General features: G+C 40.9%; 1 protein-coding gene and 1 pseudogene across 1 annotated transcript; one reads left to right on the top strand and one right to left on the bottom strand.

The window, feature by feature from the left end:
- The first annotated feature begins 6,368 nt into the window (after positions 1–6,368).
- Positions 6,369–7,418, top strand: LOC121054665. Its single transcript, XM_040524855.1, has 2 exons — positions 6,369–7,255; positions 7,376–7,418. The coding sequence occupies exon 1, from the start codon at positions 6,408–6,410 to the stop codon at positions 7,236–7,238; it is 831 nt and encodes a 276-aa protein (XP_040380789.1). The 5' UTR covers positions 6,369–6,407; the 3' UTR covers positions 7,239–7,255; positions 7,376–7,418.
- A 3,139-nt stretch (positions 7,419–10,557) lies between these two features.
- LOC102700348 lies at positions 10,558–12,156 on the bottom strand (annotated as a pseudogene).
- Between the last annotated feature and the right edge of the window lie 3,205 nt (positions 12,157–15,361).

Here is a 15,361-nt window from a genome sequence, read left to right as displayed (position 1 = left end):
ATGTGGATGGAGTATACAATATACGAATGTGATGGACATACCAAAATGCCCTTCATTAACCGTCCCCTCCTGCGTCCACCCTGTTCGTCCCATGCGACTATATACGTTAGAGAAGCTTAATCGACAAATGTGGGTAAAAGGCAAGGTAGAAACAACAGAGCCAAAGCTAACTTGTGTGCCTATGCGTTATATAGCTATAAGTTTTGATAAAAGGAAAAAAAAAGATGTCCTTAATTATTTCATAAGAAGATCAACATTTGAAAAGTTTTAAATAATAACTAGCTAGACTAACATTTTGTAGTGTCATCCATGCAATTCTTCTATGATTTGGTGATGAATGTTGTTGATTCTGTGATGTGCTTACTTGAATTTGTGACTCACTTTTTTGTTGGATTTGAAACATCGGCTTCAATCAAGCTGAGCGCTAACTATTTCTTTTGCAAATAGTACAACTCATGGACGTCGTTTGTCAAACGGAACGCCTATGAGTCCCTCTCATCAGTGTCGCCTCTATGGTGCCGATTGGGAATCCAAAGCCTACATGGGATTCCCAGCACCTACCTTGGGTTTTGTAGTAGTGTTCCTACATTGCTCATCTCTTGATAAAGAGGTTAGTATGAATAGTGCTTAGAGCGGTGAACTTGGGCTCGTCTCAAGTAGGAGTAGAACGGGTGAATTTTCAAACCTCGCTGAAAAATTTATGTCTTGTAACCATTCCATTGTGCATTTTACATTCTTGCAATTTAGTTACGAAAGACTACTTGAACCACTATTACCGTATAGTGTCAAACTTACTTTACTGTAGTTAGTAGTGTATATGGAGGCCATGGTGAGTGGATGGTGGATCTGGCCATGACGAAGATGGTGGGATGTCAGTCCATCCATTTTATGATCATGCGCCGCCAGGGGCGTCTATCTTGCCAAGCATGCAGCGTCAATGGTGGTGAGAACAACAATGGAAAAATCACAAATTGATTAAAAACAATTATCATCCTAACAATATAGATAATTTTCATGTAACTGCCTAATCATTGCCTCCAATGGCTTCTGGCTAGGAAATATAATCTCCAAAATTAACAGTCGATCACATGATCATATTTTATTCACACCACCACTGGTGATTTACATCAAACAAAAAGTATTTCGATGTACCGGTACCTCGAATCATTTCTGATAGTTAGATTACCCTACTCAGCTAGATTCAATGGTAAAAAATGATTTGGTACATCGAGGTACTGGTACTCGAGGTAATTTTATTAGACCGGAGCAAATCTCTTTTCCTATCTATAACGGTTCATCACCATGAACCATCATCAATCTGTATCGGCTCGCTCGACCGGCCGTTATAAATATCCTTCAACTATTATAGGTGAAATTAATGGTTCTCTAGTAGTGATATATGGATATATAAACTGCATTATTTTTTTTTGGAGTGATCGATAACATATAATTAATATGTTAAGGTGTAAAAAGATATCTATCTGAAATCATACGTATACATGCAAAAAGAAGAACAATTGCAAGAACAACAATAATACACTCAAGATAGGGTATAAATATATATAGGTACGCAGGTAGAGAGAAAAATTAAACCAGATACATACACACATAAGAACTGGTGGGGCGGATCAGCCCTTAACCCCCGTAATAAAACTTTTGGTATTACTGAAGAGAAGAAAGAGCTAGAAATAATTTTCTTTTGTTCAGTCTCTCCTAATAATTTTTCTGGATCTGCCACTGAATTGGTGGATGAATCAAGCCTTGCAACTCACCGGCAAAGTAGCTTTGCTAGGTGACAAGAAATAATCGTAGGTGCCATCGGGGCGGAAGATGATGAAGTTGACGGACAGACAGGAGACGACGACGCGGTACAGCCTCGTGCGCGCATACTGGCCGTACCTGAACCGCAGGTGTGCTCTGATCACAACCACCGGGTGGCGCTGCTCCTCGTCGTCGTCGTCGCCGGAGCTTGCTCCGTTCTGCTGCCCTCCTCCGGTGATCTCGTGACGACTCTCGTTGTTGAAAGACGTCAGTGGCGACGACACCTTGTAGGCGGTGAAGTTCCCCGCCGGCTGCCAACCCCAGCCGGCGGCGACGCTGTTGCTGATGTCCATCGGAAGCCAGTAGTCGTCGTTTCTCATCCACAGCTCCATCTTAATGGAGTGGTAGCTCACCTCGGCGTGATGGCTGGTGTTGTTGGCGACGAAGGTGATGTTGATCAAGTCGTCGTCGTCCGCCGCCTCATCCCCCAGCATGATGCTCGCGTCGGTGATGGAGAAGAACACGTGCGCCGGGCTGAGGGCGGCGAAGACGGCCGAGACGATGACGATGGCGGCGAGCGTCCCCATCAGGGCTGCCAGCACGCGCTGCTTGCCGCTCATCACCATTGCGCCGCACCGCCACCAAGAAGCCGCACGTATCCTCGCCGCCGCCGCCATAGTAATTAAGTACGTAGTACAATCAAACTTGCTAGCTAGCTAATTAATTATCTCAACTATGCTATAAATATGTGTGGATGCACACGTTTGTTGTCATCTCCAAAACAAACCGTGACCTGTTTGAATCTATGGACTTTTTTAGTGGCTTGTTACGTAAGATGTGTTAATAGAAGTATTAAATATAGACAGATAATAAAACTAATTGTATAAATAAAGGCTATTTTATTAGATAAAATTTTAAGCCTAATTAATTCACGATTAGTAAATATTTACCGTAGCATCACATTCGCTAATTTAGACTAATTATGTTTAATAGATCGTCTCGTGAAATAGTATAGAGTATGGGATAAGCTTTATTAATAGTCTATATTTAATATTTCTAATTAATATACAGACATTCGATGTGACATGACAGTGAAACAAACACCCCGAACAAGATTGAACTACATATATGCATGCAGGCCGGCCGGGGAGAAAGCAGTACGTAGTACTGTGCCGGATCCAGCGCCGACAAAATGTACACAGGAGCAAGTAGAGATGAGCCATTACAGTGATTTTAGAACCAATTAAATTCAACGTTTAAAAGTTAACCACTGGGATGATTAAAAAAAAATCTTTTAACATTTATTTAATCTATGCTAAACAATTTATTATTATTAGCTATATATTAGGTTGTTAATATTGTAAGATGACCGTCATCTTAACAAAGCATTCTGTGAATAAAAAATTATTATTCGTAGATAACGTGTCTTAGCTCTTAATCCATCCGATTGTTTTTGTTTGGGTCGTTGACTCTTTTATCTATGTTTCACCCTTCGTCTTATTCAAAAAATTTATGTAATTATTGATTGTTTATTATGATTTGATTTATTACTAAAGTAACTTTAAGTGTGATTTATAATTTTATATATTTGAACAAAATTTTAGAATAAGACGGAGGGTCAAACGTAAATCGAAAAGTCAACAACGTCAAAAAAAAAACTGATATAGGTTGAACTTTTTTCAAAAATATGTATATATTGTGCTGTGGGTTGTTAGGGCCGGGGTTCGTGGCAAATATAGCTATATATCCACGGTCTCGTACACAAAAGGACATCAAAGGTGTTTGACCTATATATTTTTCCAATCATCTCTAGTTCACATCTCTCTATTTTCTTTTGTATATCCATGTATATAATTTTATCATTCTTACGTATCAAAATGTACCCATAATTTTTTGTATGTCGAGGTGCAAAATAACTAAAGATACCAAATTTAGATTAGAAAACGGGATACCTCTAAGTACTTTCTAAAAAATAGTAGTATAGCTTTTGTCTCTATATATATAAACTGTAGATACACGATATATGATTATATTAATTAATTATAAAATGTAGATATATGATTATCTTAATTATATACTCCCTCCATTCCTAAATATTTTGACGCCATTGATTTTTTATATACGTTTGACTATTCGTCTTATTTAAAAAAGTTTACAAAATATATAAAGCAATATATATATATATGCATAAAAGTATACTTAACAATAAATAAAATAAACATAATTAATAACTATATTAATTTTTTAAATAAAACGAATGATCAAATATGTATAAAAAAAAGTCAACGACGTCAAATATTTATCTAGAAACGGTAGTAATATATAGCCTTGCCTTTTTCATGTTAAGATTCGCAGCGGGAGAAAGCATCGATCGATCACGTGAGCACAAATCATCATGATTACTGATTCCCGGCACATTTGTTCCTTTTGCAGGGCGTTTCATTTTGCAGACCAGGCGGCCGCTAGATCGACTTTTGTTCCTTGAGTATACCCTGTTTCTCAACACTATCACTTCAATTTAATTTTGTTTTTTACTGCGGTGGACTATATATCTATCTTTTTATATGCTCTTATTTTAAATATGCTTTTCATATACGTTTGGCAATTGGTCGTCTTATAAAAATATATATAATTATTATTTATTTATTATGATTTGTTCGTATTAATACATGTCGTTTTGAATATATACGACGAAATATCAAGCAATAAGAAAATGAACGGCATCAAACTTACGGAACCGGACGATCGAAGTATATACCTATTAACCTAAATATACTGGTTAGCCATTTTAAGTAATCTTCAACGTTAATCGCACGGATCTAACAGTTGATTAGGTACGTAGATCGTACACTGCTATTAGTGGTATAGTAAATCTGGTAATTCTTTAGTTCTTTAATTATTGAGATTTGCTCCGGTCCAACAAAAAATATGTTGAGGTACCGGTATCTCGAGATACCAAATTATTTCTCAACATTGGAAAGCTGAGTAGGATGTGTGCTGTTAAATCCAACGATCAGAAATGATTGGTACCGGTAACTCGAGGTACTTTTTGTTGGACTGTAAAATTGCTCTTAATTATTACTTCAAATACTCCAATAGAGTATAACTTGGTGGCTATTAATTACTTCCGAATATCAAAATTTTGAACTGAGACTCAAACTGTTATTCATAATTTCAGAACTATAAATACCATCTTCGTCCATAAATAGACATTATCCTAAAATACATGCAGTCAAACCTTGAAATCTTAAATGATTAATTAGTAAAAAAATATTAAGATTTGGCATCAGAAAATAATAGTAGATTCAACATGGAAAACACTTTCATACGGTTAGATTGTTAATAGCTTTAAGAAACATGTAGTTAGAAAATAAATGTAACGAAACATATGCATTCAAGACGTGTCAATTCTGAAACAACAAGTTAAAATTTTTTATATATATATATATATATATAGTTTTGCATTACTATATATATATATATATATATATATATATATATATATATATATATAGTAATGCAAAACTATTATCCTTATCTTTTCTCTTCTGTTTAAGCTTATAAGCTAAAATTTGATTTTTCAACCTTAAATTTGGAGTTGATTTTAGAGTTTTTTCATCGTAGTTTATTTTCTGCCCTTTGCTTGAGAGTTAACATGTATAAACAATTTTATTCGTAAACTATCTTTGTTTAACATGTATAGTAGTTTTCTTGTTTCAAATAAATTGTGATTTTATAATTCGTAGTTATGCATGTAACCTATGTAATTAATGATGGCTATAGCTTTTTCTTTAGAGAAAAAGCCTAGAATAAATTCCCTTATGAATAAAGCAACAATCACCTACTATTTCCAGATAGTGTATATTGTCTCTTCCTCGATTCGGGGTTCAAGAATATATCAACCAAAGGCTGCTTAAAGTGCATAGCATTACATTTACTGATCCGTTCGTCTTTTAATATTTGACTGTTTGGTCATTATTATTTTATTTTGACTTGATTTACTATTAAAGTTAATTTTAGCACAACTTACAATTTTTTCTATTCGTAAAAAACTTTGATCTAAAAAATCATTGACGTTATCTATTAAAAAACCAAATACACTCAATATATACTCCCTCTGTCCCTAAATGTTTGGCGCCGTTGATTTTTTTATACACGTTTGATTATTTATCTTTTTTAAATATGTAAAGCTATATATATATATGCATAAAAGTATATTTTACAGCAAATGAAATGATATAAAAATAATTAATAAATATGTAATTTTTTTGAATAAGACGATCGAATAGTCAAACATATATTAAAAAGTTAACGGCGTCAAATATTTAGGACAGATGAAGTATTAAGTATGGGTTGATCAAATGTTTGAAAATTTAATTTCATCAATCAAATCCGGTTACTATTGTTAGATGATAATTTAAAGGTATGCACGCAAGTCAAAAAGATTTTACACGTCCTCCCCTGAATTGCGCCCGTGTTTGACAAAAAAAAAAATCAAATAATTGATCGATAGCAAAAGTGATTAAGTATAGACCGTAAAGCATCTATTTGGACGCTATATAACTCGATCACGCAGGCATTACATGGTGTGGGGTTTGATTTGGAAACAAAATATCTGTCGATCGACACAACACAGCAGTTAACTGATGAAGGGCGTGGAAGACGACGGGCGCGGCAGATCAGTGCCGTGCCTTGTCGCGGTGCGCTGCGTGGTGGCCACCGCGGTGAGCGTGGTGGCGTTCGTGATGGTGGTCATGGTGATCATCACGGTGCGGCGGCCGGAGGAGATCCAGGTCGTCGTCGACCGTGGCTACGTCGCCGTGCATGGTATGGAGACGGCGGTGGTTGGAAACATGACGGCGTCGGTGGCGATGGCGCCGGCGCCCGCCGGCGGTCACCGCAGGTTGCTGTCGACCGCGGCTGCAAGAAAACTATCAGAAGTGCATGGTTCGGACACGCAGACGGTGGGTGGAGGCGAGGACGAGGACACCGAGGAGTACTACCCCACGTTCCGGATCGTCCTCAAGGTCAGCAGCCCCACCGGGCGCGGCGACGACGTGATCGACTGCAACACCACCATCGGCCTGGTCGACGTCCTGGCGCCGCCGTCGGCGCCGGCGGGGAGCACGGACGCCGCCATCGTGCTGTTCGGCGCCGTCAGGTTTTCGCTCGACAAGGAGTCGTCGCACACGTTGCTAGCGACGGCGACGATCGGCCACGACGAGGCGCAGCGGCGGTACGTGACGGAGCGGTACCGGAACAGCTTCGTCTTCCAGGTGGCCGTCAAGGTGCAGATGATCGCTACTAGGCATTCCTCTTCCACCACCTACACCTTCAATTGCTGGCCCGTCACCGTCGGCGATGGCTACGCCGCCGAACTCGTCGACGACGACGATGTCCTCTGCACCAAGACCACCAGTCATGATAAGTGGATTCCCAAGCTCCTCCACTTCCCGGCGCCCCCGCCGACCAGCTAGCGCACCTCATTACCTCGGTTTGTTGTCAAAATTACAATTTTCTCATAAATTACATAATTTACTATCACTGTACACCGTCCTTCGCTACGGAGATAAAAAAGAATTATTCTACAGTGTTGTGCTCGCACCAACTGCAGATCTGGAGTTTGGGGTTGCTGCCGCCCCTTGCCACCATGCCGAACGCTCTCCACCCAGCTCTAGGTCCCGGGATGGCGACCTCCATTGAGGACGGCGAGACGGTGGTGGAGGTCGCTTGCAATGAGGCCGGCCGGGGAAGGAAGCACGTGGCCCGTGGCGGCCTGGCGACGCAGCCAGACGGCCCATGACGGACGATATCTCCGCAGAATCATTATTGTTTTTTATTATTGTTTTTTATAATAGCAGAGAAGAGATAAGGATAGTAGTAAGTCTAAACACATGTATAAAAATATATTCATTAACCCATACATAAATCATCAAACCATTTTATAATATGAAATAGAAGAAATTAGTACCATGCACGTGTGTCGAGTACAACATTTCTTACTGATCCTCATGATTTCAATTGTTAATTATTCTAGAGCCAATCAACTACTTAGAAAGAGACAATAATCAATTTAAAATTCAAAAATTAATCATTACTAGAAGCGAATATTTTTATATCTTATTAGTCTATATCGAATAACCTAGAAATATTTATATTTTGGAAAGGATGTCGTATCATTTACCTAACAAAGTTGAGTTAGCATATTAGTACTTACCTATAGAAAAATGAATAAGAGACCAAACTACACATTCATAACTCGCATGGATATAAATTATTCCACCATAGTAACATATCCATGATTAGCATGCAACATTAATTGTTAACCAGATATTTGCGCACCCCAATAGGGTTGGGTTTTTCTGGTGATAAAATATAAAATATTATCTGATTTTTTAATAGCTATTTAATAATATAAGCGATGAAATTAACTCAAGTTAAAAAGTCTAGAGTAGAAGTTAAAAATCTACTCTAGACAGGTAATATGATGAACTTATGTATATAAATTTTTTTATAAAAAATACACCGTTTAGTAGTCGGAGAAGTTGGACACATAATCCGAGATAAAAAAAAGAGAATTAGTTGTGTAAAATCTAAGAAAATCCAGAGTCAATCAAATGCTTAGAAATAGAATCTAATCAATTTTAAATTAAAAAAATTACTAGCAAAATGTTTCAAAGTAAATCTTTTGGTACATTCTTAATTTCAACTTAGAAATGCTTATATTTTTGGGCTTGAGGTAGTAGTTTTTTCTTAGTTTTTACCTATGCTTTTGCCTGTGCTCTTCTCGAATTACCAAATGGTATATTTTTTAATTAAATCTTTATAAAAGTTTATCGTTTTAGCTTTGTTAAGAGCAAGTAGCTGGAACCTTCTGAACCAGCTCTAGTTGGACATAGCGGCAAGTCTAGCTAGAGATTTAAATAGCTGGAGATTTAAAAACCCTGATGTCTGCATAAAAATATTAAATAAGACCAAAGGTATGGTCAAACTTATATTAAAAGTTAACGATATCAATAAAAAAAATAGGGGAGCGCTGATTTTGCTAGACTAGTATTCTGAGATCAGTAACGAGTGTGTCGATACGTTGATGAGCATCTCCCACGCTGGGGCGCGGTGCTGCCGTTCTTATCTAGCGCTCTTGTTGATATCTCTATTTTATATTATAAAACTTTTAGTCTTATTAAAATTAATTAATTGATAAATATATAAAATTTATATATATGTCTAGATTTATTAGCATCCATATAAATATAGACAAATGAAACGGAGAAAACACGTCGGTGTGTCAGTACTCTCAGTGTGGGAGATTTTTGTTATTGTGCCGTGTGTGCTTTGGCGAGGAGCAGTAGCTCACATTACGTGGCTAATTTCGATATTTGTATTTTTTAAGGATGATAAATTTGTTCCAATCATATATGCATAGCCAGCCCACCAACTCCAATCCATAACGATGCAATATTATCGATCTTGTCGACCTCTAATTAATAAAAGAAACAGAATAAAGCGATCACATATCAGTTTTGTTAGACACTGATGACTGATCCCAAATAATTATCAAATTACTGACAAAATACTACTACCTATGTTTCATAATGTAAAATGTTTGATTTTCTTTGGTTGTAACGTTTAGCCATTCGTCTTATTCAGAAATTTAGTATAAATATAAAAAATAATAGGTCGTGCTTAAAATTCTTTTGATAATAAAGTAAGTCATAAGCAAAATAAATAATATTTTTATAATTTTTTAAATAAAAAAATGATCAAATATTATAAGAAAAAAGTCAAGAAACGGAGGCAGTAGCAAACATACTGCACATCAAACCGAAAACCAAGCACAAATAAAACGGAAAGGAATTCCACACGACTTGGAAAAACCAAAGTCCAAACCACAGGACACACTGGCTGCATGCATATATCCGCGCCGCGCACGTGGTTATCTGAAAAAAGATCGATACAATGTACGAATGCCACACGTTACTGCCTCGTCTCATAAAAACAAATTTACTCTCTTCCAATAAAAATAACTCGAGGTACCAGTATCTCGAGATTCTAAATCGTTTTTCACCGTTAGATTATAGGATGTGCACTGTTAGATCTAACGGTCAGAAATAATTTGGTACCGTAAGATATCGATATCTCAAGATACTTTTTGTTACTTTTTGTTGGAGCAAAGCAAATCTCCATAAAAAAGCGTATGTTTATACTATTTGACTGTACGTAATATTTTAAAAAAAACATTATTTATAGGGTCCACCTATTGATTAAGAGATTTGTTCTAGTTCAACAAAAAGTACCTTGAGTACCGTTATTTCTAATCGTTAGATCTAACTGTGCACCTCCTACTTAGTTAGATCTAATGGATAAAAACGATTTGGTACCTCGAGGTGCCGGTATCTCGAGATACTTTTTGTTGGACCAGAACAATCTAGTTGATTAAATGTTTAAAAATTTTAATTTTATCAATCAAATCCAGTCATTTCTATTATATAATAATTTAAAGCATGCATACAGTTAAAAATTTTATACACGTCCTTCCATTAATTTTCACATACATTGTGCGTGTGTTTGACAGAAAAATAAAAAAAAATCAAACGTTTGATCAATAGCAAAATTATTATTAATATTATTATTGTTATTAGATATAAAACATAAATAATAATTTGTGTTTGGCGTTTTATAGAAAACTTTTAAATAAAATAAGACAGACGGTTAAAATACTGAAATAATTTAAATTGGGACGGAGGCGGTCCTATGCTGGCTGACTAACGGAATGGCGGGCACGAAGAGTGGGCCCTACACAGACGGGTGGTGGTCGTCCGGGGAGGTGGTGAGGCCGGTGTGCGCGGCGAGCGCCCAGAGCAGGGTGATGAGCTCGACGCCCTGCACCAGCGCCCGCTCGTGCCCCTTGTCCTGCTCCGCCGTGCTCGACGGCGCCACGTACACCACGAGCTCCACCCACAAGTTCGCCAGCATCTTCCACACGGCGGCGCCGCCGTCCCTGTCGGCTTCGTCCGCCAGCACCTTCCCCAGCACGGCGCCCCTCTGGAGCATCGTCAGGCTTGCGTAACCCGGCAGGTCGATCGTCTTGTCGGCGATCTACCGCACCTTGTCGTGCCGGGCCCACTCCGACGACGGGTACCACGAGCTGCAGCTGAGCGCCGCCTCGATCTGCTCCTTCATGTCGCCGTAGATGAGCTCCGTGGCTTCCCGGTCGTCCGGCAGCAGCTCCGGCCGGAAGGTGACGAGGTAAGCGCAGTACCTGGACAGCCTCTCCGCCGTCTTGCGGCTCCCTCGCTCTCGCTCCTGATCCGCCCGCGGCGTGCTACGCAGCTTCGTCTCCAGGAGGCTGGTGGCGATGTGCCAGACGATGATGACCTCCGCGACGCCGCCGCTCTTGCTCTCGCACGCCCACGCGAGGCTCGAGAACCGCGGCTCCTCCGGGTTGCTCAACGCGGCACGGCCGTTGGTGAGCGGCGCCCCCGCTCGGAGGCGTTTCAGGATGGAACGCTTCGCCCGCTTGGGCAGCTTCGCCGTCGGCAGCGTCAGCGCGGTGGAGATCCTGGAGCCTCCAAGCACGGAGAGCTGCTTGATGGTGATGACGCTAGGGTACCTCCTCAGATGGCCCGAGAACCAGAGGACGCAGCGGAAGGCGGCGTGGAAGCTGGGGTTCCGGCGGCATTTGGGATCTGCGGCGTCGGTGCAGAGCAGCGACACGACGAACCAGTTGGAGACGAGGAAGACGACGATCTCCGACGCCTCCTCGTAGATGACGGCGACGAAGAGGAGGTAGCAGAGGGAGACGTCGATGAAGGTGTAGAACATCTTGGAATTGCTGACGGCATTGTTCGAGAGGCACCTGATCATGCTGGACATGCTTATGGAGAGGATTGAGTTGTCAGTCCAAATGCTTTTGAAGGCGTACAGGATGCCGCCATTGCCGCAGAGGACGATGGTCATGATGCAGAAGGCGAGCACCACGACGGGCCAGAAGAGGTAGTTGACGACGAAGAAGTAGGGGCTCGCGAGCATGACGGGGATGATGGAGTGGTAGTACTCGGTGAGGAAGGTGACCTCGTCCTTGAGCACTTGGAACAGAGCCACTTCCGCCGTGAGGCCGTCGGTGGCGGCGGCGGCGGCATTGCCGCAGAGGCCATCGAAGATGAGGTCGCGGCAGTCGTCGGTCTCTTCCTTGGTCATGGCCGGCACGTTCTCGAACCGCCGGCGCAGCAGTTTGAAGAGCGCGAAGGAGAGGCAGAGCCTCTTCAGCTTTGGGTGCTCTCGGCTGCTCAGCCAGATCCTGCCGACGGTGACGACGCCGGCGGTGGCGGCGGCGTCGTGCTCGACCTCGTAGCCGCGTGGCGTGACCTTGACCGCCATGTTCTCTTCTCCCATCACAACCGTACGGACACTTGTCCAGTAAGATGCTACCGCCGCCGCTTCCTCCAACGTTTAAATTTAACTTTTACAAATTGTAGTAAAAATAACAAAACAATTATGAATATGCGTATACTTAGTTTTAGTTTTATTTTTTAATACAATTTGTAGAAGTTAAATTTAAAATTGCATGTTTCTGAAGTGATATAACTCATATTAATCTATCTTATCAATTTTTTTATATTTTTTATGACTATTTAGATGACATACAAGTACACGGATATACATACATCCAGGTGCTAAAAATTGTTTCTAGTTATAAAAACTGTTTCTCCTTCAGTTTGTGGGTCCCAGCTACCTAGCTGGCCTGGCCTTAATGACAAATATATTCTACTCCCATACTGCATGCATGAGACAGCACTACAGCAGGTAGCTGAAACTTTGACACCGATCGAGCGGCTGATCATCAGATCGAGCAGCCATGCAGAATCATCGGCAGGAGGAGGAGGAGTTGGAGGAGGAAGAGGAGGAGGAGGAGGAGAAGCCGGCATTCCGGTGGTTCGATCTGGTGGTGATCATCGTGGCCGGCGCGGTAGGCTTCGTCGCCATGGCGGTGCTGGTTGGGGCCGCGGTGCTGATGCGGCCTCACACAGAACCGAGCTCGGCCGGCCAGCTCGAGATCCAGGTCGTCCGCGGCGCCGTGTTTGTGTCGATGGGCGATGGGCCGCGGCCGCCGTCGTCGATGACTTTCTCGTTCCACTTCGTCGCGTCCAACCCGATGACCAACCTGCAGCCGGGCAACGCCAAATTCACGGGCAACGGCGCCGCCAACCTCATCGGCATCTACATCCACATCATGAACTTCAACACGAGCATGCCTGGGTGCTTCCGCGTCGGCGGCGGCGAGGACGACGACATCGTCGGCGTGTCGCCGGGGAAGAAGGTGCGCGCGGACTGGGTGAAGACCGTGTCGTCGGACGGTGGAGTGCTGGGCAGCTACTTCCTCGAGGTGCTCCTAGGCCGCAACAGCACGTTGATCACGATGAGGCTCTACGGCAAGCTCAGCTCGGAGGAGAAGGTTTTCTCGTCGGACGGGTCTACCGTCACCCGCACAACCGCCGTGTACGTCATGTACACTTGTGAGGGCGTCGACCTCACCTCCGGCGACCCACGCTTGATTAACGACACCGGCATCGGCGTCGGCGACACTCCTTGCTATTTATCCGTGGAGAGCCACATCCCACCAGGTGGCAACAAGAACTGTACGTAAGTGATCGATCAATCTGTAAGCAAGGCATCAACTTAGTTAATTTACCTTTTCAAACCTTGATTAGGAGTATATATTTGTAATCGTGATTACTGTCTTAATTGTGCCCTTGATTTTCATCTGGTTTCAATGTATATGTATGTACGACCTCCTGAACTACATTCATGTGCAATTTTCCAATCCTTGAGCAGGTAATATGAGGTGCCACTATTTTCTATATAAAATTTGGCACCTCTTGTTATCTTAGATACTAGAAAGTATCAAATTTTGATTTTTTTTATTATTTTTGGAAATGTACCTCATGGTATCTTGAGGTACCAAAAATTTATATTAAAATTCTTGGTATCTTGAAGTATTTTTTAAAAATGATAAAAAAGCCCCCAAACTTTACATAGAAAATAGTGATACCTCATGGTATCTCCTCAAGAACGAGAAAAATGGTCTTAATTCATTGAGCAATTTTACCATTCTTAGTAGGTACGAAGAGATATCACTGTTTTCTATATAAAATTTGGTATCTCTCAGTGTCTTAGATGCTAGAAGGTACCAAATTTTACATAGAAAATAGTTGTATCTCATGGTACCTTTTTAAGAAAGGAAAAAAAAGCTCATATTCATGGATGTGTGTCATTCATTATATATGTACATATACTAGTTGTGCCTACAGTGCAACAATGTGGCACTGTTGATGAATCATTTATATTAGTAAGGTTTAGATGATGCAGCTACCGCAAAACAGAATTTCCATCCACGTGGAAAACTGTTACACCAAAACCGCCAAGAAAATGCTTTGTCGGTGAGCCGCCACGAAAAAGCAAGTAGAGCGATGAGAAAAAAAATGATTTTTCTTGGTGCTTAACTACCCGTTTTAATTTTCATGCCAGGCGCCAACGGTTACCTAGAACATCATGACATCATTAGATTCACATGACTCCATAAATTTGGATGATACTGCTATGGTAATAAACTAATTGTGGGGATACCCGGTTTAAGCACGACATCGTGAAATCACCATGTTTACGACCATGTTTATATGATTACTAATTCCTTGTAACGCGGGTAATAACTTTGACTAGAGATAGGACTTTTCTTAGCCATGCTTGGTACAACCTAGATCACATATCGATAATCACTTCACCTTATATCATGAATACTTCTGCAACTTCAAGCTGAAGGTTTTTCCTTGACCATGGTTTAATGGTCACCATTACTAAATTAAAATATGACTTAATGGTGGGTTGTTGATGCATGTTTTTTCTTTTGGCACCATGGCAAGTAATTAAGGACTAGTTCATGGATAACTCTTTTGAAACAAACTATACTTATTACAAGCCAATGAGTGCAACGACTGGCTTTAAACTATGGCTTGATCCTTTCCTAGGTAATGAGATGAGGGTAGGTGTGATAGAGTTCGGTTGGCTATGATAGGGTTGATTGGCTTTCGGGTCGATCTACCTAGCGCAAAGGGGTAGCTTGCCTACCAGGGCAACTGTGCATGGGTGTGCTGCCTCAGCTTTGTGTGAATGCTTGGAGAAGGGTTATGTGGAAGATCTTGTCACATCCTCTCACCGAGGTGTTATGGTGGCATGCTAGCGTATGGGAACATGCATTGAGGTTGTGTCTTATGGGTCAGTTGTGTACCTATGTCTAGAGTAAAATCGCTCAAATAGTTAAGCCTATGGTTATAGGCAATCGATCGAGCTTTGCTGTGGTTAATCTCACCATTTTACATTAAAATTAATATTACTTAAATGAACTGAGTATGTTCAGATGGATGAAGCATGTTCAATATGGTTTTACGATGTTCATGAGGAGAGCATTTTCTCATCCTTGAGAAAGGTACCATTATTTACTATATAAAATTTGGACATCTTAGTACCTTAGATACTAGAAGGTACGAAATTTTACATAGAAAACAGTGGTACCTCATGGTACCCCCACAAGGATGGGAAAAAT

This window comes from Oryza brachyantha, chromosome 6 (genome assembly GCF_000231095.2).
Source record: "Oryza brachyantha chromosome 6, ObraRS2, whole genome shotgun sequence".
Lineage (NCBI taxonomy): Eukaryota > Viridiplantae > Streptophyta > Magnoliopsida > Poales > Poaceae > Oryza > Oryza brachyantha.
This window is presented reverse-complemented; position numbering and strand designations above follow the sequence as displayed.